The sequence below is a fragment of the Prinia subflava genome, chromosome 3 (assembly GCF_021018805.1).
Source record: "Prinia subflava isolate CZ2003 ecotype Zambia chromosome 3, Cam_Psub_1.2, whole genome shotgun sequence".
NCBI classification, from domain to species: Eukaryota; Metazoa; Chordata; class Aves; order Passeriformes; family Cisticolidae; genus Prinia; species Prinia subflava.
The window spans coordinates 248041-275562 of NC_086249.1; the positions used below are offsets into that span (position 1 = coordinate 248041).

Consider the following 27522-nt stretch of genomic DNA (forward strand, 5'->3'; position numbering starts at 1 on the left):
ACCCCGGGGGCTGAAGCTGCAGTACTCCAAGGGTCAGAGACACTGGAACCCCTGCACATTTGTGGCAAGGCTGGTGTGAGGATGGAGAAGGCGCCTCCACCTCCATGGCCAGGTTTGGCAGGGTTTGAAGCACTGTAATGGCAGGAGTTGCTACTGGAGAAGAGTAAGTTAAAGAAGAAAAAAGAAGATAAAATCTGCACTATGACTGCTTGGTGCTACAGCAGGTTGCCGGGGTGAGGATCCTGCCTTGGGACACCCTGTGAAGTTCATGGGGATGGTGATAAGACAAGGAGGAGGTCATGCTTTTCCTCCCCTCAAGCCCTGATAAGGGTTCCGGTGCATATGGACTGTAGGAGGAAGCCAGGACCCCCAGAGCAGGTGAAAAATACACTTTATTTACAAGTAGAAATATTTAAAATGCTGCCTCAACTTCCCTGGGAGGAGCAGAAGGACAGGGCAGGTGGGGGAATCCCACAGACACTGAGCAGGGGTTGTGGCCCTAGGGATGCTAATTTCACCTCTGTCCCTGTAACTGGGGCTGCAGGATATCCCTAGGGACAGCTCAGCTCCTGCAGCTGCTGCCTGGTAGCCAGCCCCTGCACACCTGTGTGTTTCTGGCCCTCAATCCCTGTGCCTCCCCTTGCCTTGGGTCCCAGAAGGGTTTAGGGTGACAATGGGTGCAGGAAGGGCAAGGAGCCCTTGCCATGCCCAGGGCACCCCCATAGCTGTCAGTGGGATATGCAAGGCAGTCGTGGGTGGCCTCACCTGTTCCCCCTCAGTGCTCCTGGGCCCTGGAGAGACAGGGAGAGGTGTGGGGGCCAGGGCAGAGCCAGCAACGTGGGGACTGGGGAAACCTCAGGATTACTTGTCCTTGTGTGACTGGCGACTGGCCTGGAAAGGACAGAGCGAAGACAACAGGTTAGGGATCATGAATGTGAGCAGGGCCCCATGCTGGGACCCGCTGTTGCCATGGTGCCCCAGGGACAGCAGGGACTGTCTCCCTTTTCCCCATGGCCTGTATGAACTCAAGGCAGAGGCTGGGAGCACAGGGGTGAGCATGAGCTCAGAAGTGTGCCCAGGGGATCAGGCAGTGCCTACCTTGCCCCTGGGGGACTTGGTGGTGGCGATGCGGGATGAACGGCGGGTGCCGCTGCTGGTGGAGGCTGTGGGAGTGCTCCTCTGGGCGACTGCCCGGCGCAGCAGGCGCCGCCCCAGCTCCCTGGGGGTGTTGAGGATGCTGAACGCCATCGACTGGCGCCTCTGAGCCTGCAGAAGAGAGGCAAGACCATTAGCTCAGGGTGGGACAGGACAAGAGGGGTCCCTCCTGCTCCCTCTTTTTCCCTCTGAAGCTTACCTGGATGGCTTGGGCTGGCTGCTCGCTCTCTTGACTGACCTGGGAGCCACTCTGCTCACCGCGGTCCTGGCTGGTCTGGGGCCGTGGGAAGCAGCTGGTTGGCTTCTTGGACTGGAAAACAGGGGACAGCTCGTACTGTCATCTGGGGGTCACCCTGCTGTGGGACTGTCAGCAATGAGGGAACTGAGGGGCTGCAGGGAGGGGATGGGAGCGAGGTAGCAGTGCCCAGGGAAGGCAGAAGGCTCAGCCCTTTGACTGTGGAATGGCGTCCTTGCCAGCACTGGGAGCATCACAAGTACTAGACACTAGACCACTGGATGCTGGGAATACTGAGCACTGGGATCCAAGTTTAGTGGGAACATGTGGCAAATTGGGGTGTTACCCACAGGGCCACAGCAGCTCCCTCAAAACCTGGAACACCTGTTGTTCTCAGTAGGGTGCTGTGATGAGGAACTGGGCTGAGCTTACTGGGGGGGTGTCAGGGCCCTGGTGGGTCTCCTCTGAGAGGCGCTTCCTCTGCTGCCGGGTGGTGATGCTGCTGGCCCGGGTGCTGCGCTGGCTGCCTGCCTCGCTGCCGGTGGTGATCATTTGGGAGGGCTGCATGCTGGCACGTCGCAGCGTCTCTTCTGGGTTCCCCATCTTCATGTCCTCATCAGTGATGGTTCCCAAGGAGGTGGACGGCTGTGGAGGGGATGTGGGGATGTGGCACTGTCCGTTCCCAGACCCCCGTCCAAGCCCTAGTTCTGGAGAAAGGGCTGCCTGACCTCCCCCTCCCACCCCTTACCATGCTCTCTAGGGGGTAGCTGGTCTTCAGGTGGGGGGGGCGGGCCTGGTTCCGCCGCTGCAGCTCTGCAATGCGGTTCCAATCATCCAGCTGCTCCGGCTCATCCTGGCACATGCCCAGGTTCATGGTGTTCCGGCCTAAATCCAAAGCAAGGAAGGATAAGGGGGGTCCCAGGTAAGACCTGAATCCCCTAAGCCAGGGCACAACCCCACAGCCAGCAGTCCAAGAGCCTACCCTGCTCATACACACCGAGGCTGGAGCTGCTGGTCTGCTGCAAGCGCATGGAGCTACGGGTGACTGGCCGGTACCCAGGGAGACCCAACAATCCTGAATTGCCAGGGGTCTTCTCTGGGGAGGTTTCCAGCTTCGCAAGAGTTTCCTGGGAGGGGAAGCTGGTGAGGGAACGGGTGGAGACACCTGAGCGCAGACGGCTCTTAGCAGGAGAAGAAGTTTTTGTGGACTGAGCCAATGGGATGTTCCTGACGCTGGCCAGTTCCTCAGACTCTGCCTGTTTCTGGGAGAGAAAAATCCAGAGAAAAGGGGATAACAGATGTGTTTAAGCTGGACAGACCCTGAAGTTCATTTCCTTCCAGCCCCCCCTTCCCTTGGTTGAGACACTTTCCACTAGACCAGGTTGCTCCAAGCCCCATCCAACCTGGTTTTTAACATTTCCAGGCATGGGGCAGTCACAGCTTCTCTGGGCAACCTATGCCAGGGCCTTGCCACCCTCACAGGGTAGAATTTCTTCCCAATATCCCATCTAACCCTGCCCTCTGTCAAGGGGAAGCCACTCCCCCTTGTCCTGTTACCCCAGACCCTTGTCCAAAGTCCCTCTCCAGGTCTCATGGAGCCTTCTTTAGACACTGGCAAGGGCTCTGAAGTCTCCCTGGAGCCTTCTTCTCCAGGCTGAACACACCCCACTCTCTCAGCCTGTCTCCAGAGCAGAGGGACTTCAGCCCTTGGAGAGCTTCTGTGACCTCTTCTGTCCTCGCTCCAGCAGCTCCATGTCATTCTGGTGTTGGGGCTCCCAGAGCTGGAAGCAGCTCTGCAGGTGGGGTCTCACCAGAGTGGAGCAGAGGGGCAGAATCCCCCCTTGCCCCACTTCCCACTGTGCTGGGGATCAGCCGAGGACATGGCTGGACTTTAGGCTGCCAGAGGACATTGACAGGTTTTAAGTTCCCAGCATGAGTCCCTCTGCAGTGCTGCTCCTGATCCCTGCATTCCCCAGCGGGGCCCCAGCTCACATCCGTCATGGTGATGTTGATGGTCGTGCGGCGCCGGGCTGAGCGGGTCTTGCGCGAGAATTCACCCGGGAAGTTTGGGCTGCTCTCCAGCTGCGACGGCGTCTCACAAAGGATGGGGGTAAAGTAGAGACTCTCCAGGGATGATTTCCTCTGGGGCAGCCGCTGAGACAGCAGTGACTCTTCACTGTCTGATGGCACCACTGAGGCTTCCAACTGAGAGCTGGTAGCCCTCCTGCAGAGACAGGGGTGAGGGTAGCACCAGCAGGCTTACCAGGCCATTAGGAACAGTGGATTTGGGGGTGCTGGAAGCAGGTTCATCTGGTACCTGGTGGAGTTAAGCAGCTGTGCCTCATCGAGGCTATCAGTGCTCTGGTCAGCCACACTCTGGCAGGAAGTCTCTTGTCCCTTTACTGTGGCAATCACCTGGAACTTGCTGAGCTCCTGCACCTGCCGTTTGGCAACCTCAGCCTGAATGAGAAACAGGGACGAATGGATGGATCTATCCTCCAAGTGAGGTGGTGATGGAGGTGAGGACAAAGAGGGTGAAGCCCCACTATGCCATGCCCACCTGAGCTTCCAGGTTGTGGATTTGGCTGGTAAGATTCTTGCAGCTCATCTCAGCCTCCTTGGCCTGCAGGATGCTCTGCTGTAGCTCCTTGGCCAGCCTCTCTGATTTGCTCTGAAGCTCCGTGTTCTCTTTCTGCAGGTGCTCCATGGCCTTTAGCTTCTCTAATAGCTCCTGGTTCTGCTGCTTCTTGGCATCATAATGACTTTTTGCCTTCTCCATCTAGAATGTAAAGCAGAGGAATCCTGTCAAGCCTTCCAGCAGTGTTAGGGATAGCAGGGCCATGGTAGCCCCCAGCATACCTGCGCTTTGTAGTATTCAGTTGCCTGCTCCTTCTGGGTGAGTTGCGCCTGCAGCTCTGCCACCTTCTCCTGATGGCTGGTGACCACTGCCTGCAGCTCCCCTTCGAGTGCCTATGGGCAGGGAAGAGACTGGCTTAGAGGCATCCCAGGAAAGCCCTCTGGCAGCACCAACAGCTCCAGGGCTCAGCCTCCAGGTTTTTGTTTCCTCTTTACCTTAACTCTCTGCTGCTGGGTCCAGGTGGCCTTCTCATGCTGGGTCAGCTTTTTATTCAGCTCCTCCATCTGCAAAAACATGGCTTGGTGAGACCACCTCTAGGCACAAAACTATAATCTTCCTGTGGAGAAGCACAGCCCCTCCCTCTCTAGCCAGCTCTAGGGCACGAAGAAATTCCTGCCACAGGATGACCTTTCAACACCACCCACTGCCAAGGAAGATCCCAGGACACGACAAGGTGACAGTCACCCCACATCAGTCCTTACAGCAAGACTAGTTGGAACTACCCAAGTGTAAGGAGCAGCCACATGCTGGAAGCAAAGCCTGTGTTAAATTCCCAGTGCCCTAGGGCTTGCAGCCTGGAGTCCCACAAGTCATCTAGCACTCTTGACACAGGTAGATGACTGCTGCAAGTTCTGGCCTGGCAAGGCTCTCCCTGCTCGAGGGGATGCTTGAGGAGCCCCCAGCCCCCTTGTGGTCATAGCCACAAGGCCTCTGCAGAATTCTGGACAGGGAAATGGGGCCTTTCCTGCATTGTTTCCCAAATGCTAACTCCTACCACATCTGAGATCAGTCCTGCTCTAGCCACATCTGGACCATGCTGTCTGAGCACAGCTGTTCCTACCAGCTGTGCCAAGAGCTGGGCCTTGGTTAAAGGTCGAAGGGGGGAAGCCATCACAGCACTGACACTCCTACACTGAGAAGCTCTGGATGCTACTGGCAGATACCTGCTCTGTGTGCTGCCATGGGGCATGTGAGAAGCCATGCCAAGTTGCAGGCACCAATGTGAGGGGGCAGAATGGGACCCCAGTTGCTACCCCCGGAGGTGAAGGTGCCCAGAAAAGGAGCCAAATGCTCCATGGCTGGGTCTATACTGTAAACAGTTCAGAAGAGGAGAAGGTGGCTCCAGTGGGAAGTGGCAAACAAGGAAGGCCGTGCACTGTTACTGAGCAGCCAGCACTTGGTGTCTTACCTGCTTAGTGTGGTCCTTCTGGATTATCTCCAGCTGCTCCACCTGCAAGCACAAAAGGTAGAGGTGAGTACACAGCTGGCACATAGGCTGTTTTTCATAGATTCATGGAATCATTTAGATTGGAAAAGCCCTCCGTGATTAAGTCCAACAGTTCCCGCAACACTGCCAAGACCACCACTAATCCATGTCCCCAAGTGCCACATCCACATGTCTGTTATATCCCTCCAGGGACAGGGGCTCTACCACTGCCCTGGACAGACTGTGCCTTGGCTGGACAATCCTTTCAGGGAAGGGATTTTTTCCCAAATATCCAACCTAAGCCTCCCCAGACACAACTTGAAACCATTCCCTATTGTCGTGTCAGTTATTAACTGGGAGAGCAAGTTATCTGGCAGACCCCCATCCAGCTGCACCCTCTTTTCAGGGAGCTGTTTCACCCTTTCAGGGGAGAGATGGTCCCCCCAAGCCTCCTTTTTTCCAGGCTTAGCTCCCCCCAACTCCCTTAGCTTCTGCTCATCAGACTGGTGCTCTAGCTCATTCCCCAGCTTCGCTGCCTTTCTCTGGAAACACTCCAGCACCTCAATGTGACAGTCCCTTTCACACCCAGGAATGTGTCCCACACTCCCAGTTCCTGTGCTGAGCAGGACATGCGTTCAGGGGCGTGCAGAAGGCTGAACACACACCTTTTCCAGGAGGGCTCCCCCGCCCACAGCTGGGAGTGGAATCCCTACCTGAGTTGTCAGTCTCTGCTTGGCTTCCAGGAGTTTCTTCCTCTCTTCCAGGGCTGCTGCTTTGCTGCTCTCATACTCCTTTCTCAGGTCCTCCAGCTTCTGTACAGCCTCCTTAGCCTCCTGCCTGCTGCTGGTCACCAGCTTCTCAGACGCTGCCCGCAGCTGCTCCAGCTCCTTCGTGTGCCGTTCCCTGGCCTGGCCCAATTCCGCCTCAAGCTGCTGCTGCCCTTGGCTGCGGCTCTTGCTGAGCCCCTGGTTCTCCTTGGCCAGCCGAGCATTGGCCTGTTGCAGCCCTGCCAGCTGTGTCCCAGCCTCTGCTGCCTCAGCCTGCAGCCGCTGAATGGCCTGGTCCCGTTCTGCCAACTGCTCCCGCAGTGACGGCACCTCAGCCACCTCCAGCTTGGCCTGCGCTAGCTCGGCTTGCAGTGTGGCCATGGCTTTTGCTCTCTGCTCCAGGTCCTGGTGGTGCTGGCTTTCCAGGGAGGCACGCTCAGCCTGAGCGCTGTCGAGCTCCTGCTGCAGGGCAGCCAGGAGCTGCTCCTTCTGCAGGCACTTGTCCTGGCAGACCTTTGCCTCCTGCCGCAGCTCATCCTCCCGCTCACTCTGGCAATGGCGGTCCCTCTTCAGGGCCTCGATGGTCATCCTCTGCTTCTCCATCTCTTCTTGGCAGCGCTGCACCTCCACCTTCATCAGCGAGCACCTCTCAGCTGCACGGGAGGCTGCAGTAGCCATCTCTGTCTGCAGCACCCGCAGCCTCTCCTCCAGCTTCTTGCTCTTCTCCGACTCAGCCAGGATCAGGCGTTTCAGCTCCTTGCTCTCCCCTTCCTTCTCCGTCACCTGGCGACGGAGGATGGAGACCTCATGCTCCAGGCTGCTGATCAGGCTGTTCTTCCTCTCCATCTCCTGGACACACTGGGACACTTGCTCCTTCCAGTTCTCCTTCTCCTGCATGGCAGAGCGGAGGGACACCAGCTCTTTCTCTGCAATCTTCAGCTGATCCACGGTGCCTTCCAACTCCTTGGATTTGAGCTTCTCCTGGGAGAGCTGCTGGGAGACTCCCTCCAGTGCCTCAGCAGCTCTCTGGGCATCTGCCTCCAGCTTGGCCATGCGCTGGGCTGCTGTTTGCTCTGCCACAGCCATCTTCTCCTGCAGGGAGGAAATCTCGGCCCTCAGCTTCTGCTCCTCGTTCTCCTTCTCCTTTGCCCATGCCTGAGTGCTGGACAGGTCAGCCTGGAGGCCAGCCAGCCGCTCTGCCTGGGCTTCCAGCACAGCAACTTTCTCCTGCTCAGCCTGCAGCTGCTGGCAGGCCCGACTGTGCTCCTGGCTCAGCGCCTGCATTTCCGCTTTCAGCCGCCTGCACTCTTCATCCTCCCCTCGTGCAGCAGGAGAGGCTCCCATGGGCTGTTCCCGGCTCTCCTCCAGCACGTGGCATGTGGCCAGCTCCTTACCCCGCTCCGGCAGACCTGGCTGCCGATCCTGAACCAGCTGCTGTCTCTCTGCCTCTAGCTCAGCGATCCTGGCCAGGCTGCCCTCCAGGCACTCAGCTGCCCGTCTCTTCTCATCCTCCAGTATACCCTCAGTGTTCCGCAGGGATTCCTCCAGGAAGAGCAGCTGCTCCTGCAGGCGACTGTTCTCCCGGGCCAGCTTCTCCCTATCGGCCAACCTCTGCTGGCTCTCCTTTAGCCTGCCCTCCAGTTCCTGCAGCTGGGCTTTCAGTGCCTCTGCTGCCACTCCCTGCTGCTGTTGGACACCTAGCTCCAGGATCTGGGCTTCCAGTTCGCCAACTTTGTGACTCAGTGCAGCCTTCTCTTCACCCACAGCCTGAAGCTGGCTGCTCAGGGATGCGTTGGCCTGCTGGAGCTGCTGCAGGGCAGAGTCCCTTTCCTGCAGGGTCTGCTCATGCTGGGCACTGAGGGCAGCCAGCTGCTCAGCCTGGCCCTCAGCAGCCCGTGCTTCCAAGTCTCGCTTCAGCTTCTCTCGGGCCCGGTGGCTCTCAGAAAGGGAGTTCTGGAGGCTGGTGACAAGGCTGTCCAGCTGCTGCTTCTCCTCCTCCAGCCGCACTCCTTTGGCTGTGAGGCTGGATACCTCCTGCTTCAGCTCCTCCAGCTGGCAAAGAGAAAAGCAGGGAGACTGTATTGTCTCTGAGGGAGACACAGAGTGCTGCTCAGCACAGTAGTCAAAACTACTGGTGTGTTACCAACACCTTTCCAACTACACATGCAAAGCACAGCACTGTGAAAGCTTCTAAGGGAAAATGAATTCTTAACATTGCCCCCACCCCCCAGGAAGGGTCTGGGAGTGGGCAAGATCCTGGGAGCAGACACAATGAGGCCAAGTGACCCAAGTTAACCAGACGGATATTCCCCACCATATGATGCCAGCTCAGATATAAAAGCTAAGGGATGTAGGAGGAACAGGGGACATTCACTATTTTAGTGTTTGCCTAAACCACTTCAGACGCTGAAGCCCTGCATCCCAGGAAGTATCTACACATCACTTGGTGATGGGAAGTAGAGATTACCTTTTCTCTTTGCTTATGCACACAAACTTTCACCTTTCCTTTTTTGCTTTAGCAAATTGCCTTCTCCCAACCTACTAGTTTTTTCCATCTCATTTTTCTCTCCCCTGTCCTGCTGGGAAGGGGAGTGATAGTGGGGCTTGGTGGGCACCTGGTGCCCAGCCAAGATCAGACTACTACAGGGACAAAGCATGCACCCCCTAGGTGTTCCTTGAGCTGTACCCAACATGCTCACCAGAGCCCCACATGCTGCATCCCACTGGGAGCTGCCCAGTGACTGCCTCCCCTCCCATCACACCCCCAGTGCACTTTGCACTTTCCCCTCAGCTTTGGGCCACTCTGCTCCCTTGGACCAAACACCTTCTTCTCACCATGCAGGAGATGCTCCCTTCACAACCAATTCATCTTGTGAGAGCCTGGGGGAGCCACCAGCTCCCTGGGAGCAGTATTTGCAAATTCAGCCCAAAAGGGGCTCTCCGAGAATGCCCAGCCCCACATCCCCTATCCAGCAGCAGCAGCCTCTGCCCCACACATGGCTTTGCCATGCATCTTGTGGCACCTGCTGCTCGCTCCAACTGGACTAGTTTACCATCCAAGCCATTAGGGCTGCAGGAGCCCCAGTGTACCTTCAAAATGTCCCCCATGACTTCTCCCTTCTCCTGGGTGCTGCACTCCTCCAGCTTGGCCAGCTGGTCCTCCAGCATAGAAATCTTTCCCTGCAGAATCTCAATTTTCTCTTCTGAGCATTTCTGGGGAAGAAGATGAAACTGAGCATGGTGCAAGACAGAAAAGCCAACCAACCAAGAAGAGGCACAGTCAGTACTGACACCATGCTTTTCCAGCAGCTTTGTCTCTCCCCACTGCAAGGACAGCAGCCTGTCCCACCACGAGGAACCCTTCCTAGGAACAGGGAGAGGCTTCCCACAGCAGCTGACAATTACACAGCTTCTTCCTGTGTGCTGGCACAAATGGGCAGGAGGCTCCTGGCTGCTGAACCCTGCTTGCATTTGGCATGTCCCCCAGCTGGGGGGGCTATGGGGGAACTATAGGGAGTCACCCACCACTCCCCAGGCCCCCTGACCTTATCCTGCAGGGCAGAATGCAGCTCCTTCTCCAGCTGTTGCTGCTTTTCCTGCGACTGTGCCATGGCACTGTTGTGCTCCTCCGAGAGCTCATTCAGGGCTCGCTGCAGCTGGACCATATTGCTGGCAATCTCCCGCAGCTGTCAAGTAAAAATCCACCCAGTCCAGAGGAGAGTTAGAGGGTGCCTTTGCTGTCCAGGGCTCTGCCTACTCCCCATTCCCAAGAGCTGCAGCACACATGGGCACCCTGGGTTCCAGGTGCTCACCACATGCAGGCAGCTCCACCCAGTCCCCATTCCCCCATCACAGTTCTTATTTGGACCAGGATCCAGAGCCCAAGGCAGGCTTTGTCACTGGGCCGAAGATTGCATTAGTGGAATCATAAACATGCCAGCACTGCCATCAAATCCTCTGCCCTGAGTGCCATCACAACCAACCAGGCTGTGTGGACATGGAGAGGACACTGCAGCCCATACCTTGAATGAAAGATCCCCATTCTCCTCGGAGAGCTGGTTGATTTTTCGGTCCATCTGGGCTTTTTCAGTCTTTAGATCCTGGCACTGCCTGAAGGCCTCGTGCAGGCGCCCCACCAGGCTGTGGGAAAGGAGGTGGTTAAGGAGGGGGTGCATGCCTGTGCCTGGCACGGATCGCCAGGGATCGGTGCTGCTGGATACTGCCAAGGAAACTAAAAGTTCCAAGGGATCTCCATGCCTTGCTGTGACTCTACCATGAACCCAGCTCTAAAGCTGGGTCCCAACAGGTGGCAAAGCAGAGCAGAGATAAGCAATGTTTGTGCTTTGCAGAAGCCCAACCACTCCAAACTGAGAGCAGAGGCAGCTGTGGGACTCCAGCCCCACCACCGTAAAGGGAAATAAGTGAGGAAAAGGCAAAAAAGACATGGCACTTCCAGTGGAGGTTGGGCAGCCTTCCTGAGTAAACAGTGGCACAGGGACAAAGACCAGGACTCAGTGTGACAGGGGACTTCAAGTGTGTGATGAAGCCCAGCCCATAGGATCAAAGTAAAGGCCTGGGAAGGGGGCTGGAGTCAGTTCCAGGATCACCCTGAAATCTCCCCCTTTTCCAGGCCAGGTGAGACACACATGGACAGCACACCCTTTTCACACAACGGGAATAGCTGCTCCCGTGCAGGGTTTGGGTTAAGAGTGGGCTGTTAGAACAGGCTGCATGGTTTGGGACTGGATCCATGCCCACTGCAGTAAAAATGGGCTGCAGCTGTAAATGCCCTGAGGGCACAGGCAGTCTGATGGCAGCACAGCTGTGTCCTGGGCTGATCCCACAGTTTGGGCAGCAAGGGAGGAAGGGATTCTGCTCCTCTCTGGTGGGACCCTACCTGAAGAGCTGCCTCCAGCTCTGGGGACCCCAGTATCACAAGGATGTGGAGCTGCTGGAGCAAGAAGGTCTCCAGAGGAGACGCTGCAAGGGCTGCTGGAGCCACTCTGCTCTGGAGACAGGCTGGGAGAGACCCAGGGGTATTCAGCCTGGAGTAGAGAAGGCTCCAGGGACACCTCAGAGCACCTTCCAGCACTTAAAGAGGCTCCAAGACAGCTGAGTGAGTGAGACTTTGGACAAGAGTCTGGAGTTACGGGACAAGCAGGAATGGCCTCCCACTGACAGAGAACAGGGTTAGATTGGATATTGTGGAAGAAATTCTTCCTTGAGAGGGTGGTGAGGCCCTGGCACAGGTTGTCTAGAGAACCTGTGACTGCCCCATCACTGGAAGTGTTCAAGGCCAGATTGGATGGGGCTTGGAGCAAGCTGGTCTAGTGGAAGGCTTCCCTGCCCATGGCAGGGCATTCCAGCTGAATGAGCTTTAAGGTCCCTTCCAGCCTAGACACTTCCTTGATTCTGTGCCTGCTGTCTTCTCCCCCGGGCACAGTGGCAGAGGAATAGGAAGAAGGTTTGCTTTCTCCCCTGTTTCATGCACTGCTAGGGAAGAGACAGACAACACAGGGTCTGGGAATGATGTGGGAGTTACAAGGTCCCACCTAGGAGGAAGGAGTGCACGTTCCTGGAAATTACCTCTCGTTCTTCTCCCTCAGCTCCTCCATTTCTTTGGGCTCCAGCTGGTCTTCAGCTTGCTTCTCATTGAGCTTTACCAAGCGATCCATCTGCTGCTGCATCGTGGTGATCTGAGCATCTGGGGCAGGGGGCAAGAAAGGGCCCATTACCAACTTTTCATGTCACCTGAAGCCCCAACAACAGCATTTCTGCACAGAAACCCTCTACAGCAGGAGATCAAAGAGCCAGGCTACCAGCGCTGCTGCTCAGCATAGGTGTTGCTTCAGTCATGGCTTTTGTTGCCCAGGATGTAAAAGGGAACACAAGACGGAAGAAGGAAGCTGGAGTCTCACTTGCGGCCTGGCAGGATGGACCATGCATGAGCAGAGTTGTGGTGGGGTAACAACACAAGTCAGAGAAACAAGGGGAGATCTCTGCCCCACAGACCCCTCCCTGCACCCCAGGACATCCTGCTAGCGACTGACCCTTCTCCATGACGAGCTTCTGACTCTCCGCCACCTCCACCTCCAGCTCTTCCCGGTTCTCTCTCTCAAAAGCCAGCTGCTCCTTCAGCCGCCGCAGCTGAAACTGGGGGGTCTGCATGATGTCCCCCATGGGTGAAGACGGAGTGCTGGGGAGGCTGCAGGGACACACACAGAGCTGGATTATCCTGAGCCAGGGCAGGCCCCACGCAGCCAGACCCACTCTGCTACCCTCAGCTCTGGAGCAGGCGCTCCTGCCTGGCTCCCCAAGGAACTGCTGCCTTAAAAATCTAGGAACAAAACAACATTTTGTTGGCAACTATGGAAAAATGCCCCTGGATGCCTCCAAGTAAAGACCAGCTTTTGTGTTGCCTCCTATATTAAAATGTCTTTCTGTGTGTGTTGTTTTGTTACTAGATTTTTAAGGCATTGGTTCCTCCTCCTTCTGGTTCAACCCTCTTCTGGAGCCCCTCCTTTTGCTAGTTCCTTATCGGAAAGTGTCTTGGGAGGTTGCCATGTCCTTGGTTCCCAAAAAAACCAAGATTAGGATAGGGTCTTTGGAATGTGTTTTGTCTTTCTGTCTACCAGGGTAGGAAAAATACTGGAGACAGATAGGAACTATATAACTATACAGTAACAGTCTTAAGAGCTACTAATAAATGTGAAGAAAATAAAAAAGCAAAATTCATCTTGGCATCAGGTTCACAGGAATAACTTTGATGCCACATCACTTGAGCAGAAAGGTCATGCTTCTCCCCTTGCCTATACTAACACCAACCTCTAAGTGCTGGGCAAAAACCACCACCAGCATGCCCAGTTGGCCAAGGACATCCCCACTTGTGTTACCCATAGTGTGACCCCACAGGGTTGAAGCAGTGACCGCTCCCCTGGGAAGGGCACTGGTGAGGCACCTCCAATCCTGGGTTCAGTCACGGACCTCTCACAAGAAAGACACTGATATGCTAGTGTGTGTCCAGAGAAGGACAGCAGAGGTGAGGAAGGGAGCATGAGTCTGATGAGGAGCAACTGAGGGAGCAACTGAGGGAGCCTGGAGAAAAGGAAGCTCAGGAAGGACCTTCTCAATCTCTACAACTCCCTGAAAGGAGGGCAGGATTAGCTGAGTGCTGGTCTCTTCCCAGGTAACAAGGGACAGGAAAACAGGAAATGGTCTCACATTGTGCCTGGGGAGTTTAGGCTGGATATTGTGAAAATACCTTCTCTGAAAGAGCTGTCCAGCCATGGCATAGGCTACGCATTGCACTGGTGGTGTTGCCGTGATTGGAGGGATTTTAAAAAGCCAAGCAGATGTGACACATGGAAATATAATTTAGTGGTGGCCTTGGCAGTGTTGCGGCCACAGTTAGACTTGGTGGTCTCAGAGTGCTTTTCCAACCTGAAGGATTCCATGATTCTAAAAGGAGCTAGAGCCCAAGCTTAACCTCACATTATGCCCGAGCAATGTGCAGCAGGACACCACCAAGACAGAACAGGGCATTCCAGGGAGTCAGCGTGCAGCCCAAATACATCTGCGGGTCCCAAAAGCCACCCTACCCACTCCACTCTCTTCCTCATTTCTCCTGGCTGCCAGGGCACGTACCTGGTGCTGGGGAAGGAGGCAATCCTCTGCAGCTCCAGGAAACGCACCTCTCGCTTGTGCAGGAGAGGGAACAGTGGGGAATGCTCCTCAAAGCTGCTGCTGGACGCACTGGACAAGGACGGCTCTGCTGGAAATATAAAGGGAGAAGAAGGCTGTGATCTTTAATATCTAAGAGGTTGAGCAGCTGAAATCTCAGGGGCACAGGAACCACAAATTCCAGTAGGGATGGAACAGCCCAACTGAGGAAGCCATAAACCTGTCCTACATCCCCATCCCTCCTGCTTCACAGTCCTTCCCCAGCAACTCCGCTCCCACAAGACTGCCTGCATCCCACCTGCTCCACTCCTCCAGGGAATTGCTGAGGTACTGCTGAGTAGGAAGAGCCAGCAGGTCTAAGGCAGCCCTACTCTTAGAGTTTACAGACCACTGTTTTGTAGCTGAGGGCATCTGGGTGGTGCAGCTGCCTTTATGGCTGGGCAGCTACAGCAGCACAAATGAGAGGAAAAGTCAGGGCCCAACACATACCTTTCCTCTGTAGAAATGCCTCCAGATTCTCATTCAGGCACTCCTCGTTATCCAGCACAAATTTGAGGATGGATGCCAATTCAACCTGTGTTGGAGGAGCTGCAGAGTTAGTGGCTCTGCTGCAGGTCGCAGGCAGCACCACAGCAGGTATGGGCCAGTGGGCCACTCCCTGCCTCCCTGTGCTGCTGCCCACACTTACAGCCAAGCTTTTGATAGCCCAAAACCACCAGTGAGCACCACAGTGCCCACTCCACACTCTCTTTCAATGGGACCCAGGAGGGCAAGTCTCGGAGCACCTCCCCCCAGAGGCATCGCTGCTTCCCCCTGCACCTCAGATCCAGAGGAGGAACCCCGAAGGGATTACCTGGGTCTTATAGTCAAATTCATTCCAGTCACCAGGATTCTTGGAACTCATGGAGGTGTGATACAGGAGCAGCACGGCCACCTGAACAAGGCAGGAAAACCATCACTAACCCCAGGCCAGTCACAAGCACATTGGTGCTGTCTGGGACTAAAATATGACATACAGTTACCTTTGCCAGTGCCAGCTCCTCCCCATCCAGAAGTTTCTGTGCAGAGACCAGGTTTTCTGCAGCCAATTTGTGCCTACAGAGCTCTGCAACATGAAGCAGAATTCCCAGTCACACAGGAGCCACTGGGCACACTGCCTCCCCTGAGGTGACACTCATGGCCAGGAGGGCACTGTAATGCATCCCCAGGAAGGAACATGGGACGGGATGGGCTCCAGAGATGAGATCCCTGATGGTCAGCCTTGGCCATTAACTCTGACTGACTTTCACTCCCCTCTCTGGAAGCCAATCCTAAATCCCAGCCTCCCTTGGCATCTTGCCTCCAACATCAGCGTGGAGGCGAGATGCCATCTCTGGAGCGTGCGATATGAGGTGGGATATGGTGTCTTCCCTCCAGGAAAGGCTGAGCAAGAATGTGATATACTTCCCATTTCCCCTCCCAGGATTTCTACTTGGGTAAAGGTTTTCCACTGGGATTTGTAGAGCTTGAGTCCAGGTACCCAACTAGGAAAACTGCTTCAAGGCAGCATCCCCAGAGCAGGCACTGTCACCCTGCCCTTCACACCCAGGACCCCCTTTGCTCTGAACCCAGGCTCTGCCAAGGATTTCCATCTGAAATTTCCCATCAGGAAGCTTTCCCTTCCACAGGCTGCTGTGGGAAAGCTGCTGGCACCTTGCAAAGCTGCTGATGGGGGTTTGAGGCGGGTGGGGGGGAGGTGGGGGGTGTCACTTTGTGGAGGGGGAAGCTGCAGATAGCAGACCAGACTCCCTCAAAGGTCAGGGGCATCGAGCAGGGGCAGTCGCTTTCCCCAACACCAGGGGAGGGTCTTACTCTGCAGGAAACCGTGGATGAAGGAGATCCTCTCTGGCAGCGGCTGCTCCAGCACAGACTCCCCCTCCTTGTTCCCGTGGCTGAAAGAGTGCAGGGTTTGCGTTACCTCTTTCTGGAGGGATTAGACCAACGCTGAGTTTTGTGCAGCAGGGTTCGCTGAGCCAAGGGCTGGCTCTGGGGCACTGCTCTGCCTTTCTCCCCCACACCAGGGCCAGCAGTTCCAGGGCCAACCGCACCACGCATAGGAGCGGAATCCCCCGGAATCTCCCTGCTGGAAGAGCAGCTGGAGCTGGGTAGCCAACACTTCCTTGGCACTGCTTCCTCCTCTGCCTGCCAGTCCTGGCATCCAGCGCAGCACAGGGAGCTTGTGGTGGCCCCACCAGCCAGGAAGCACCACAGGAGCCAGTCCATGCACAGAGCCTCAGGCTTTTCTTGCTGGATTTTGGGGAGACTGAAGCTTCCTCCTACACTTACTTGCAACTACTCTTCCTGAGCATCCAACAGTTCATGGAATATCCTGAGCTGGAAGGAACCCAACAAGGGTCATTGAACCCACCTGCAGCTCAGAAACGGCATGCCCAAAACCCACACTAATCATGCCTGACCAGCACTGCTTCAGTACTGTCTCTCATTCCCAAGGTGCCAAAAACAGGAACCTGGCCTGGGACAGGGGCTGCCACGAGGATTTGCTCCTCCTCACAGACTTTCCCTGGTGCCACTGGGAGCTCCTCGGATCAGCCAGCTGCTGTGGCAGCTGCCCTGCTGCTATCCCACTTTATCAAGCAACGGCCAGGCCTCTTGCAAGAGCACACGCCACCGGGATCCCTACTAATCCAAGCTGGAGCACAGACCCAGGAGATTAACCACATCTGACTAAATATATCTGCAGTGCAGGCAGGTTCTTCCTCCCCACCCACTGCAGGCAGATCCCTGCTCCAGGCAGGCTCTCCCTGCGCAGGAGGTAATCATAGCAGACAGGCTCCCAGCAAGCCTCCCACCGGAAGGGTTTGAAAGCAATGCATGGCAGCCTCACACCCTCTCAATTTGTTTTGCCAGCTCCTTAACTACTAGGCTTCGTCCCACCTCTGATGCCCATTATGGCCTGTAGGTTTTAGTTATCCCTTGCTCCCAGGCAACAAACACAATTCCTGAAGGAGGCACTCCTCCCATCCCTGTCCAACCACCTCAGGTCCCAGGATGGAAAGAACAGGCCACACTATACTCAACAGCAGCCTGACATCCCCAGGCAACAGAAGTACTTCATGAGGCAGAAACTGTCATTCTTTACACTGCTTTCCAGACACAAGGCTTCCTCAGGATCCCAAGCCTGCAACTCAGGAAAACTTTGCTGGGCTGTTCCCTCACCAGAGCAGCATCAACAGAAATTAATAATCTGTGCAGCTGCAGGAACCCCTGTGGCACTGGCAGCTGCACTCAGGTCTTTTCTTCAATGCCAGGAGCGAATCCAGATGTTAAGTGATAACAAGTCTCAAATGACAGGAACTCTAACCAAAACATTCCCTAGGCAGCTCTGTGGGGCCCACCAGCTCTGTACACAGACCCAAGCTGTGCAGTGGAACAGAGGAGATGGAGATCCCAGCATCGCACGTGCCAGAGGAGAAATAAATACCCCAAGAGCCCCACTCCCACCCTGCCCATGAAGAAAGCCCCTTAGTTCCTGGGGCCATGGCTCCAGGAGGCAGTCCAGACCCAGCTGTGTGGTTCGAAATGTGCACACGGCTCCCCATACTCACATTTTGTGGATAATTCTGATGAAGACACTACAATCCTGGAGCTGGGACAGATCATTGAGGGGATCAGGACAAACCTTTGTGCTGTTCACCTAGAAATGGGGTGGGACAGTCAGAAGGCAGAAACCAAGACAACACTGTGTTGTGCCACCCATCATCTCCAGACCTGGCAGGAGACAGCAAGACTGGTCTGGGTGTGAAAGGAAATCTACCCCTTGAAACCACCCCTTCCAAGGGAACAGATAAACATGATCCCCACAGCTCCACACCTGGGAGTCTGGCATAGGTCCCATTTATCATGCTGCTGAGGAGTCCCTCTTCTCTGGAGAGGCTGAGAGACATGGAGGTGTCCGCCATGGAGAAAAAAAGGTCCTGGCAGATCTAAGGAGACCTTTAGGCCCTGCAAGTGCCTAAAGGGGCTCCAAAAGAGCTAGAGAGGGATTTTGTACAAAGGCCTGTACAAAGAGGGAATAGCTTCCCACTGACAGAGGGCAGAGTTAGATGGGCTATTGACAGGAAATTGTCCCCTGTGAGCATTGTCCAGAGAAGCTGTGGCTGCTATCCCTGGAAGTGTTCAAGGCTAGACTGGATGTGGTTTGGAGCAACCTAGGCTAGTGGGAGGTCTCCCTGCCCATGGCAGGGCATTCCAGTTGAATGAACTTAGAAGTCCCTTCTAAGCCAAACCATTCTATGAGTTTTTGCTTGGACACAGCAGTGCTTTGTGAGGCAGATCCAACAACCCCTTTACAGTACAGCTGCTGCCTGCTTCAGGCTCAGCTCCTTCTCCCAGGCGGTTTCCATAACCAGACCAAGCCAGTCCAGCATTTCTGGTTACTCAACAGGAAGGGTGAGCAAGGCTTCTTCTGCAAAGACCCACCTGCCCAGGAACAGTAAGAACTAGGCTACCCTAGGACCCGCCACAGCCACAATCCCTCCTGTGACAAGCCCTGAAGCTGCCAGTGCCGGTAGCTGCATGTCCCACCTATCCAGTGAGCTCCAGCAGAGGAAGGGAGACTTACCCAAGCAAGGAGAGCAGCAACTCTTGTGCTGTGAAGAGACATTGTGGCCAGCCTGTCAGGTCACCGCCCAGACCTAAAAACACCAACAAAGGTGGGGGGCAATAAAAAAGGTAAAGTATAGTAATTATGTTACTAAGTGACTTGCAACCAGCACCAGGCATTTTTGCCCACCAAAGGAGGATGTGTCCCTGCATCGGGCCAGCTGTGCAGGAGTAGCCACCATCATCCTGCTCCTCCAAGGCAGAGAGTGTGGAGCAATGCTGAGCACCAACCAGGTCCACTCCCACAGATCAGGATTCTGACAAGGGGTCAGTGGAAAACTGCTGCTCAGGCTCCTCATTCTCCTGCTGTGCCGCCTTCTCTCCCTCTCACCTCCAAATGTCACTAGTGTTTCTTGCCTGGCAAGACAGTGGCCGTGCCACTAAAGTGCTGCCAGCTCCCCTCCCCATTGCTGCTAGTGAAAGAACCACCTGCTGGGGGCACAGGGAGCTCGCCGGGCATCGCTTCATTGGGTGGGAGCAGGGATGAGCTGCCCTGATGGGATCTGGGATCACTGCCAGTCCCCCTTCACAGCAACCTTTGCCTCCACACTGGCTGCCCTCAGTGCCACCCTGGCAGTCTTCCAGGGGAGGGGATTGCTGGGAGACAAAAGCGTCACCCAGATGAGGAGGGGGGCTCCTCACCCTGTATTGCACCCGGACACCTGCACGACGATGGGCCACGAGTCTGGTGAGGAACTGCAGCTGCTCAGCACAGCACAGCCACCCACTCACGGTGACTTTGGAAACTACAGAGCTTCCACTGCTGTCAGTCCAGCTGGGAAGCATGGGATCTTCAGCAGGACAGGTTCTCCCTCCAATTTGGCTAAAACCCAGCTCTCATGGCCAGCTCACCCAGTAACTACTGTCCCTCCACCCGGTGGCACAGCCACAACCTCCCGCTAAAAATCCACCCAAAGGCACTGGGCAAAGCACTCGTGCAGCACGGGATGCAGACCCTCGGAGAAGACCGTGTGCCACCAGCGTCGAGTTGGGCTTTACCAGAAGCAGTCTACGAACACACCGGTGCCTGGTGTGCGATCTGGACGGGCAGGGCTAACGCGCTCCTGCCGCGGTCACAGCCTGGCTTGGCACCGCTGATACTGGCCACCCTGAGCATCTGAGACCCCCCGTGAGGACATGCCATTCGCGAAGGCAGGCGGGAAGCGGCTGGGGAGCCCGCCAGAGGCCGTCAGTGCCTTCCAGCCTCATCATCCCCGAAGGGAGCAGCTGCAGCGGGGCGGTGGGGACCGGGGAACGAGTCCCGGAGGTAGCGGCGGCCGCGGCGGCATTGTCCTTCCCCGCTCTCCCCTGCGCCGCTCGGGTCACACACGGCGTTACGCAAGCCCGCGCTCCGGAGCGCCCGACGTGCCAACGTGCCGGGGAGACGCGCCCGTGGGCCCCGGGCTGTCGCAGCTCAGGCGTCCGGCCGCGGGGAGCACCCGGGCGGAGCGATGGACCCACGGCAGCCCCGCGCACGGACGGGCGCGCAGCTGGCGCGGGGCGGAGGGGAGAGCAGCCGCCGGCCCGAGCGCCCGGATGTTGGCGAGCGCGGCGCGGCCACCCGCGGGCCCGGGGACCCGCACCTCGGGGGCTCGCCAGGCGCCGGGCTGGGAGCCGTACGCTGCGGCGGGCGGCGGAGCTGGGCGAGCTGAGCTTTGCCGGCCCTGCCTCCCTCCCCCTCCGCCGCGCCAACCCCGTGGAAAACAAAACAACGAAGAGGCGGAAAGTCTTTGTTGGGGCCTTACCGGGGCCGCGCGGCGGTCGTCGGCGCGCTGGAGTTAATCCGCCATGAGCGCCGGCAAGCCAGAGAGGGCCGGGGAGCCAGCGGCCACGCACAAAAGAAAAGTTGTTGAGCTTCTCTTCGGCGGGGCTGGCAGGCGGCGGTTCCCTTCCTGGCCCTGGGCCACCCCACGTCACCGCGCCGGGGCCGCGCTCGTTAAAGGCGCACGGCACACAAACATCCGGCGCCGCGCCATGGGCAGGGGAATCGTCCGAGCCCGGACGCGCTCACTGCCGCCACCCTGCCCAGGCCCTGAGTGACGGGGAGCTGGTGGGGCCGGCACAGACCCGCTCCCGGCCCCAGCTCAGCTCAGCTCAGGGAAAGCCGGGGGCTCGGCAGAGAATGGTCCCCGATGCTACGTCTCCCTCGAGCCTGACTAGAGTCACATTTCAGCTGAGCCCTGAAAAACTCCCCCCGACACGCACACACGCCGGGGACACGGATTCAACGGGAACCGGACCCTACGGGTCGCCAGCTAGGCCAGAGAGGTGTCGGGCGAGGAAGGGACACTCACCCCTCGCTGCTGTGTGGGAGAGCCTCGGAAGTCATCTCCGCAGCGTCTGGGCCGCCTGAAGCCGCTCGGGGCCGCAGGAGGGGCCTGTCCCGAGCACGGCACAGGAAGGGCACAAGGAGAAGGTTCTTTCAAACCGGCGCTGGGGGCAGCAGAGGAGCCCGCCAGGAACGCGGCCGCTGAATGCCGCTAGCGAAGGCTGCGACTTTACCAAGCCCCGGAAAACGAAGAACCACACGCTCGACACAACGCTCCGGCCGGGCCGCCCCCGTCCTTAGGGAAGGGGACGCCGCTCGGGAAGCTCGGCCCGAGACGGAGGCTGTGCCACAGCCGTGCCCGGCGGCCCGAGGGTTTCGCGCCTTGCCCGCCTGTGGCGCAGCCTCGCTCTGCGGCCCTGAGCACCCGCCAAGGGAATCACCGGGACCCGCCCCGCCTCAGCTTTCCCCGTACCGTGACTGCGGCTGGGGATCGTGTCTGTCTTCGGCGTCACCGGGGCCGCCGGGGCTCCACTCGGACTGATCTTCCTGTACCAGAGCGAGGCCGCCGCTGCCCGGGCCGTCGCCGCTCTTATTCGAACGGCAGCGCCCGCCCCCGCTCCTGCCCATTGGGCACGGCCGGGCCGGGGGCGTCAGGCGGGCGGACCGCGGGCGGGCTGCGGCACACACGGCGGACTGCAGGGGGCGGCTCCGCCGGTCACCGGCACACACGGGGGCCACGGCTCCCGTGGGACACACGCAGTAGTCCGAGCGAGGGAAGACCTGGTGTTGAGGGGGTTCCAGCGCTGCCTGTGGCAAGGGGAACACAGGCAGGGGCCTCCCACGAAGGTACAGTGACACACGGGACCGCGGGGCTGTGTGCGAGTGCGGGGCTCAGGCCCCCACATGATGGGGGTTATGTGGGGCCACATGCGGGGCACGGAGTACTGGAAGCCCACAGTGAGTCAGGGGACATGTGGGGGACTCTGGCCGTATGTCACATGCACACACCTCACTCTGCCCTGCAGTGCCACCTAGGCAAGGGTCCTCACCAGCCCCCAAACCTGTCCTGACCTACTAGGAGAGTTGGGCCTCATCTCACTTGAGGAGTCCTGCGCTTGTCCCCATGGCCACAGCCCGATTTCATCCTGTAGAGGCCCAGAGAAGTCTGGTCATGGACAGGACTGAGGTGGCGCATGCCACGGCCCAGGCCCCACCAAAACCTGAGAAATGCTTGTTAGGCCTTGGCCTTCAAAAACAGCACCTGGGCTAAGCCCCTCTTGAGCTTATTGGATATAACCCGTTCAAAGGAACTAACAGATGCTCATCGAGCATCTGTTTTCAATGAACAGACTTGGAAACTTATTTTTCTTGCCTGAGTACCTACCCAAGTGGAACCGTATTTTGTGGTTGAACCTTCAACCAACTCAAATTGTGGCCTGGACGGAAAATTACTATGACTAAAGCCCCTAAAGCCCACTGTCTTGCGACCTCACCAATCCAAAGTGAGACCCTTTCAGCTCTCAATTATAAGGGCCTAATGCATACTGAAGCCCACCCTCTAATGACCCCATAAACTGCAGTCCAAAGTCCTACTGAGCGTTCTATTCCCAGAACATAAGAGAGCTAATGTGTATGTCTCCAACACAGATAATGGGATGGCTGTGGAGTCAAGCAAGGACTGCTGGTAAAAAACAGCAACTGTTGATATTAACACACCAAGAGAAAGAATGAGATGTGGCTGCAGAAGAAGGGCAAGGTGAGATAGCACAACACTGGAAAAACATCCTTGTTGGAGTTCCTGCTGGTAAGCACAGTACAGCACAAGCACAGAACTGAGTGGCAGGAAGTGGGCATGGACTATAAGGTGGGGTTAAGACCACTAAAGACCCCCCAAACCCCTCTGACCCATTTCCAGGAAGACCTGAAAATACAGACTGTGCATGATAAGAAATTTGCATAGAAAATGAGAAATCCATCTTCAGGACGGGGAAACCTATCCATAAAAGGGTACCCTGCAATTTCCATGCCATGTGTGTAATTTACTAGTAAAACTTTCTGATTATTTGCAAACCCTCCAACTTTTGACATTCCTCTCAACCATGAGCATTCACGAACCTTAGGGGCTTCCTTCCCCTTAAAGGAGAGTCATCATGGATTCCCCGTCCCCTTGTCCTCTTGGCCCCGTGGGACATGACTGAAGAGGTGACAAGGGACAGACAGATGTGTGTACCCCCCCCACCAGGGCATGGCTCCCCCATCACGTCCATGCTGTGTCCCACAGTGACCAGTGGAGACAGGCGCTGGATGAACGTGCCTTTATCTACTGTGGCAAAAAATAATAGTTATTAAAAAAACAACCAAAATAAAGGTCTAAAGACATAAAAAGGAGAAGGGATGGTGTTGGAGCCACCAGACCCCACGCAGAGCATCACATCTGCCCGGCTCCAGCCCACCCGTCCTGGTGACCTGGCACACAGTGCCGACCCATACCAGGGCCTCCTTACACTGGCTGTTCCCTTTGTGCTCATCCCTGACAAGCCTCCTCCCCATGCACACCCATCCACGAGGAGGAGGAGAACGTCTCAAGCAATGCAGGTGGGCTGGACGTGCCAAGGATGGACGCCCTGGCATTTAGTAGGAAACAGGGTATCTGTCCAAGTTCTGTGGCAGCAGCATGGGGAGGGAAGGGATACAGAGAAAAAAAAAAGGGAAAAACCCAAAAACAATCCAAAGCGGTGAAAAAGCGGTGGTGGGGGCACATTCAGGGGATGCCAAACTGTACAACCAGTTCTTCTTTGGCGTCGACACGGATCTGTGAGAGTGCGCTGAAGGCGTAGGCAGCTATCCGGGACACCTGCGGGCACGAGGACATGGCTGTGTCACCGGTGGCTACTGAAACTCCTGGTTGTCCCAAAGAAACCGTCGCAGGTGGTTCGCCTCCAGCCCCCCCAAGGCTCTCCTGGCCTTTGCCCCCACCTCTAACAAGGCCTAAAACCTGACCTAGGCTTTGCCCTCAGCTCTAACAAGCCTTGTCAGGGCTCTGGGTAAGCCAGGAGGGCATTGCTGCTCCTCCAGGGTGAGGATGTGTCTCTGGGGAGCATCTCAAGGGCTCAGGGCTCACCCCAGCCCTGCTCACCTGCTGCAGGTCTGCAAAGGGCACAGGGTCGCTGGCGAGCACTTGGTGCGGTTGGTTAGTCAGAGACGGCAGCAGTGGGAGCTTCTTCCAGTGTGTCAGGTTGTTGCTGAGCATGGCCAGGCGTGTGCTGCGAGGGGAGAGCAGCAAACATCAGTGCCATGCCAAGACAGGGGAACCCCCAGAAGATGGGTGCTGCACCCCCAAGCACTTGGCACCCCCAGGGGGAGAAAGAGAGAGGAGGGATGCTGCACTCAACAGCATCCAGCCCCCTTCACTCCCTGCAGCACGAGGATGAGGGAGCTTCCAGCTCTCCCACACAGGCACCTTTCAGGCAGAAGCAGTCACATCCAGCCCCCCATCATCTGCCCCAAGGGCTAAACACAGGAGCCCTTTGCCTTGGCCTCTGCCGCCTGCACTGCCATGGGCCTTGCTCTCTGAGATGCGGCAGCCCTTCTGCATGCTGAGTTCACTCCCCCAGGCCAAAACCCCTGGGACGTGCCAAGGGACACACATGGCTGTGAAGGGGCTGTGGGCACCCCAGGGGAGAAGCACAGGTCCCACCTGTACTGCCTGGCTCTGTCCATGTACTCGTGCTGCTCCATGCCCTGGGAATCCGCTGCTGACACGTCGATGATGTTGCTGCAGAGACACAAGACAATGGCTCCCGCTGAAGGCTCGCTGCTCCCCGAGCTCCCTCCTCATCTCAGAGCACCCTCTGACCAGGATAGACAAAATCCAGCACCTGCCAGCACCCTAAAGCAAACATCTCAAGACCAAACTTGCCTGGTGAATGCCGCCAGCTGGACACAAGTGTGCCAGGCTGGAGCGGCTGTTCGCCAGAAAGGAAGTGCCAGGGACTGTTTGCCCACAGCTGCCCTGGGGCACAGGCAGGCAGAGGCTGCAGGAAGCTGGGGGCTGCTCTGGGCTCTGGGGAGCTTGGCATGCAGCCACCTGAGGAGAAAAGGAACCACTGGGAGGACAATGTGCTTGGCAGATGTCCTGAGAGCACCGGTACTGGGCCCTGGGCTCACAGAGGACCCAGGCGCTTGCCCAGGGCCCTGCTGCACCCCCACTGTGTGCACCCCACAGCTAAGTAGTGCTCCGACCTGCTGTGGCCCTGCATGTTGGACACACACCAATGGCCACTAGCTCCCCAATGTCAGGCACGGAGCAGAGCGGCCTACGAGCATCCCAAAGCCCTCCCAGCCAGGCTGGACACAGCCCTCTCCCCGCATTGCTCCTGTGCATTGCAGGAAAAGCCTTCTCAGAAGGGGATACGGTGCTGCTGCCCCCCCCAGACACCCTCTCCACATCCCCATGGATTCACTCTCTTATCCAAACCCTGCCCCTATTTCCAGCCCAGCAGCCAAGGGGTTACCTCACATCTGGGGGCTTGTCTCTGTGTCCCCATGGGGCTCCAAGCAGAGGGACAGAGGGACACAGGGGACTCTGCCACAGCTCTCCCCTTCCCCTCAGCACCCTTGGCTGATTGCCGGGGCCCACAGCCAGGCAGCCCCCCACCTGCCACATGCAGGGTCACCGCCGGTCCCCGAGGCGTGCTGCCTGCCCCGTGGGCACAGCCTGAGGCTTACATGGCTGTCTTGGCGAGGATGGAGGACAGCATGGCCTGCTCATCGGTGCGTGCCGACGGGAGGTTGTGGTAGCTCTGCTCCGCTCCATTCAGCACCTTGCCGGGTGGGCTGGCTGCCGGCTCCAGCAGCCGCTTTGTCTCTTCCTCCTGAGTGAAAGGCAAGAGGAAAATCAGCCCTGGCTTCCCCACACCAGCACCATTAACTCCATGGGATGAGGCGAGTCTCACCCTTCCCTCACCTGCCAGGAGGGCTCCCTGTCCATCCCAGTGTAACCCAGAACGGCCTCAGCTCTGCCAGGCACCTCTTTGCCCAATTCTTTTGCTTTTTCACAGCTGAAGCCCCGCCACCCACAAAGGCAGCAAGTGTGGCTGAAATCAGGCAGCACATTTGGAGTGGCCACTCCTGCAGACAGGAGTCTGCAGCCAGCATCAAGCTGCATGAAACCCCACAGCTAATGAGGACCTACTGTGACCCCAGCCCTGACTGGGCACAACAGAGAGCCCCCCCTGGCACAGCAGGGGGCTCACCTCAGCCAGGTGAACCCCACTTGCCACAGCCCAGGGACCGTGTAGGATGAGGTGTTCCCTGAGTCACAGGGCATGTTCCCCCACTCACGCCAGGAGGTGCAGAGCTGCAGCTCAGCCCTTCATCCTCTGGCTTGTCTGAATGGTGCTGCAGGGCTGGTGAGAAGAGCTCAGTAGGGAGATCATGGGCACAAACACCCAAGACAACAGGATCACAGAATCAGGAAAATTGCAAGAGCCTTCTGAGCCCAACCTTTCCCACAGCACTGCCAAGCTCACCATCACCCCAAGAGCCAAGCCTACACCGCTTTTAAATCCCTGCAGGGATGGGGACTCCAACAGTGTCCTGAGCAGCCTGTGCCAGGGCTATACGACACTTTCAGGGAAATTTTCCCATATATCTAACCTAAACCCTCCATGGCACAACCAGAGGCCCTTTCATCCTCTCCTCTTACTTATTCCCTAGGAGCAGAGTCAGACCCTCACCTGGCTCTACCCTCCTGTCAGGGAGTTGTGCAGAGTGAGAAGGTCTCGCCTGAGCCTCCTTTTCTGCAGGCTGAGCATCCTCTGCTCCCTCGGCCACTTCTTGTGCTCAAGCCCCTTCTCTTCCCTGGACATACTCAAGCCCTTCCATGACTGTTTTGTCCTGAAAGGACGCTCAGCCTGTGACCCATAGTGAGCTGGGAGTGCAACCACTCCGCCCCACACGCCCTCGGTGGCATCTCCAGCTCGTCTCCGGCCAGGAGCTTCCTCTCCCCACCCTCCTGCTGCTATACTGCAGCCCAGGCCCTTCTCCTTCCTCTCTCACGACACAAGGGGGGCCGGGCGGTCACAGCCGAGCTCTGGCCGCACCCGCGGAGTAAGTTTCACGGGACAGGTGACAGCCCCAGCTGTGCCTCGGCCCCTGAGCTGCGCGGCAGTCGCGCTGTCCCAGAAGGAGAAGCTGGCGCTGCTCCCGCCGCTGCCGTTTGAGGCCTCGGACGGGGAAAGGGTCTGGCACGACCCCCGGGCCTCCGCCTCCAGCCCCCACGCGGCACCAAGGGGACACGCGAGGCGGCGCGACACACGCGAGGAACACGGAGTGACACGGAGGCGGCGACAGGCGGGAGCAACGCTCAGACACTGCCCGGGAGCGGGGAAGCGCCGGGCCCCGCCGGGGACGCGCGCCGCCTGCCCCCCCCGCGACCCGGCAGCCCCGGGGGAGGCGGGAGCGGGGCCGAGCGTCCCTCCCGGCGCCGCCCCCGCCGCGGGCCTCGCGTCCCCCCGGCGCCAGGCCCACCTGGTCCGAGGCCTCGGCCTCGCTGCTGTAGCAGCAGCCCATGGCGAGCGGGCCCCGGCTGCGGCACGGGCCCGCCGCGCGATCACGTGACCGCCGAGTCACATTTTGCCCTGGTCACGTGAGCGGCGGGGACACGCGCGCGCCCGCATTCACGCACGT

At 57.6% G+C, this 27522-nt stretch overlaps 2 protein-coding genes and 1 long non-coding RNA gene across 8 annotated transcripts; 1 reads left to right on the plus strand and 2 right to left on the minus strand.

Annotated features, from left to right (window-relative positions):
- Nucleotides 1–374: 374 nt before the first annotated feature.
- NUMA1 (nuclear mitotic apparatus protein 1) lies at nucleotides 375–21891 on the minus strand. Of its 6 annotated transcripts, none has more exons than XM_063393663.1 (26): nucleotides 21305–21891; nucleotides 18523–18595; nucleotides 17507–17595; nucleotides 15753–15832; nucleotides 14924–15006; nucleotides 14755–14835; nucleotides 14391–14475; nucleotides 13866–13992; nucleotides 12272–12426; nucleotides 11808–11925; nucleotides 10244–10361; nucleotides 9767–9907; nucleotides 9312–9434; nucleotides 6168–8273; nucleotides 5437–5478; nucleotides 4463–4531; nucleotides 4250–4360; nucleotides 3951–4169; nucleotides 3708–3850; nucleotides 3383–3614; nucleotides 2373–2652; nucleotides 2139–2275; nucleotides 1823–2035; nucleotides 1355–1465; nucleotides 1099–1266; nucleotides 375–891 (listed from the first exon to the last, which is right to left on the minus strand). In XM_063393663.1, exons 2-26 carry the CDS (start codon nucleotides 18562–18564, stop codon nucleotides 862–864), a joined length of 5103 nt encoding a protein of 1700 aa, XP_063249733.1. In that variant the 5' UTR covers nucleotides 18565–18595; nucleotides 21305–21891; the 3' UTR covers nucleotides 375–861. The 6 variants fall into 6 exon arrangements, with proteins under 6 accessions (XP_063249733.1, XP_063249732.1, XP_063249734.1 ...); XM_063393662.1 differs by having other exon boundaries at nucleotides 20858–21891; XM_063393664.1 differs by lacking the exon at nucleotides 21305–21891 and adding an exon at nucleotides 20309–20457 and having other exon boundaries at nucleotides 13866–13989.
- LOC134548731 (uncharacterized) lies at nucleotides 21541–23565 on the plus strand. The gene is made up of 2 exons (XR_010079880.1): nucleotides 21541–21678; nucleotides 22480–23565. It is a non-coding gene; the product is annotated as an uncharacterized LOC134548731 (long non-coding RNA).
- LOC134548727 (ragulator complex protein LAMTOR1-like) lies at nucleotides 23133–27522 on the minus strand. Its single transcript, XM_063393674.1, has 5 exons — nucleotides 27364–27522; nucleotides 25561–25706; nucleotides 24530–24607; nucleotides 23969–24095; nucleotides 23133–23686 (listed from the first exon to the last, which is right to left on the minus strand). Exons 1-5 carry the CDS (start codon nucleotides 27403–27405, stop codon nucleotides 23594–23596), a joined length of 486 nt encoding a protein of 161 aa, XP_063249744.1. The 5' UTR covers nucleotides 27406–27522; the 3' UTR covers nucleotides 23133–23593.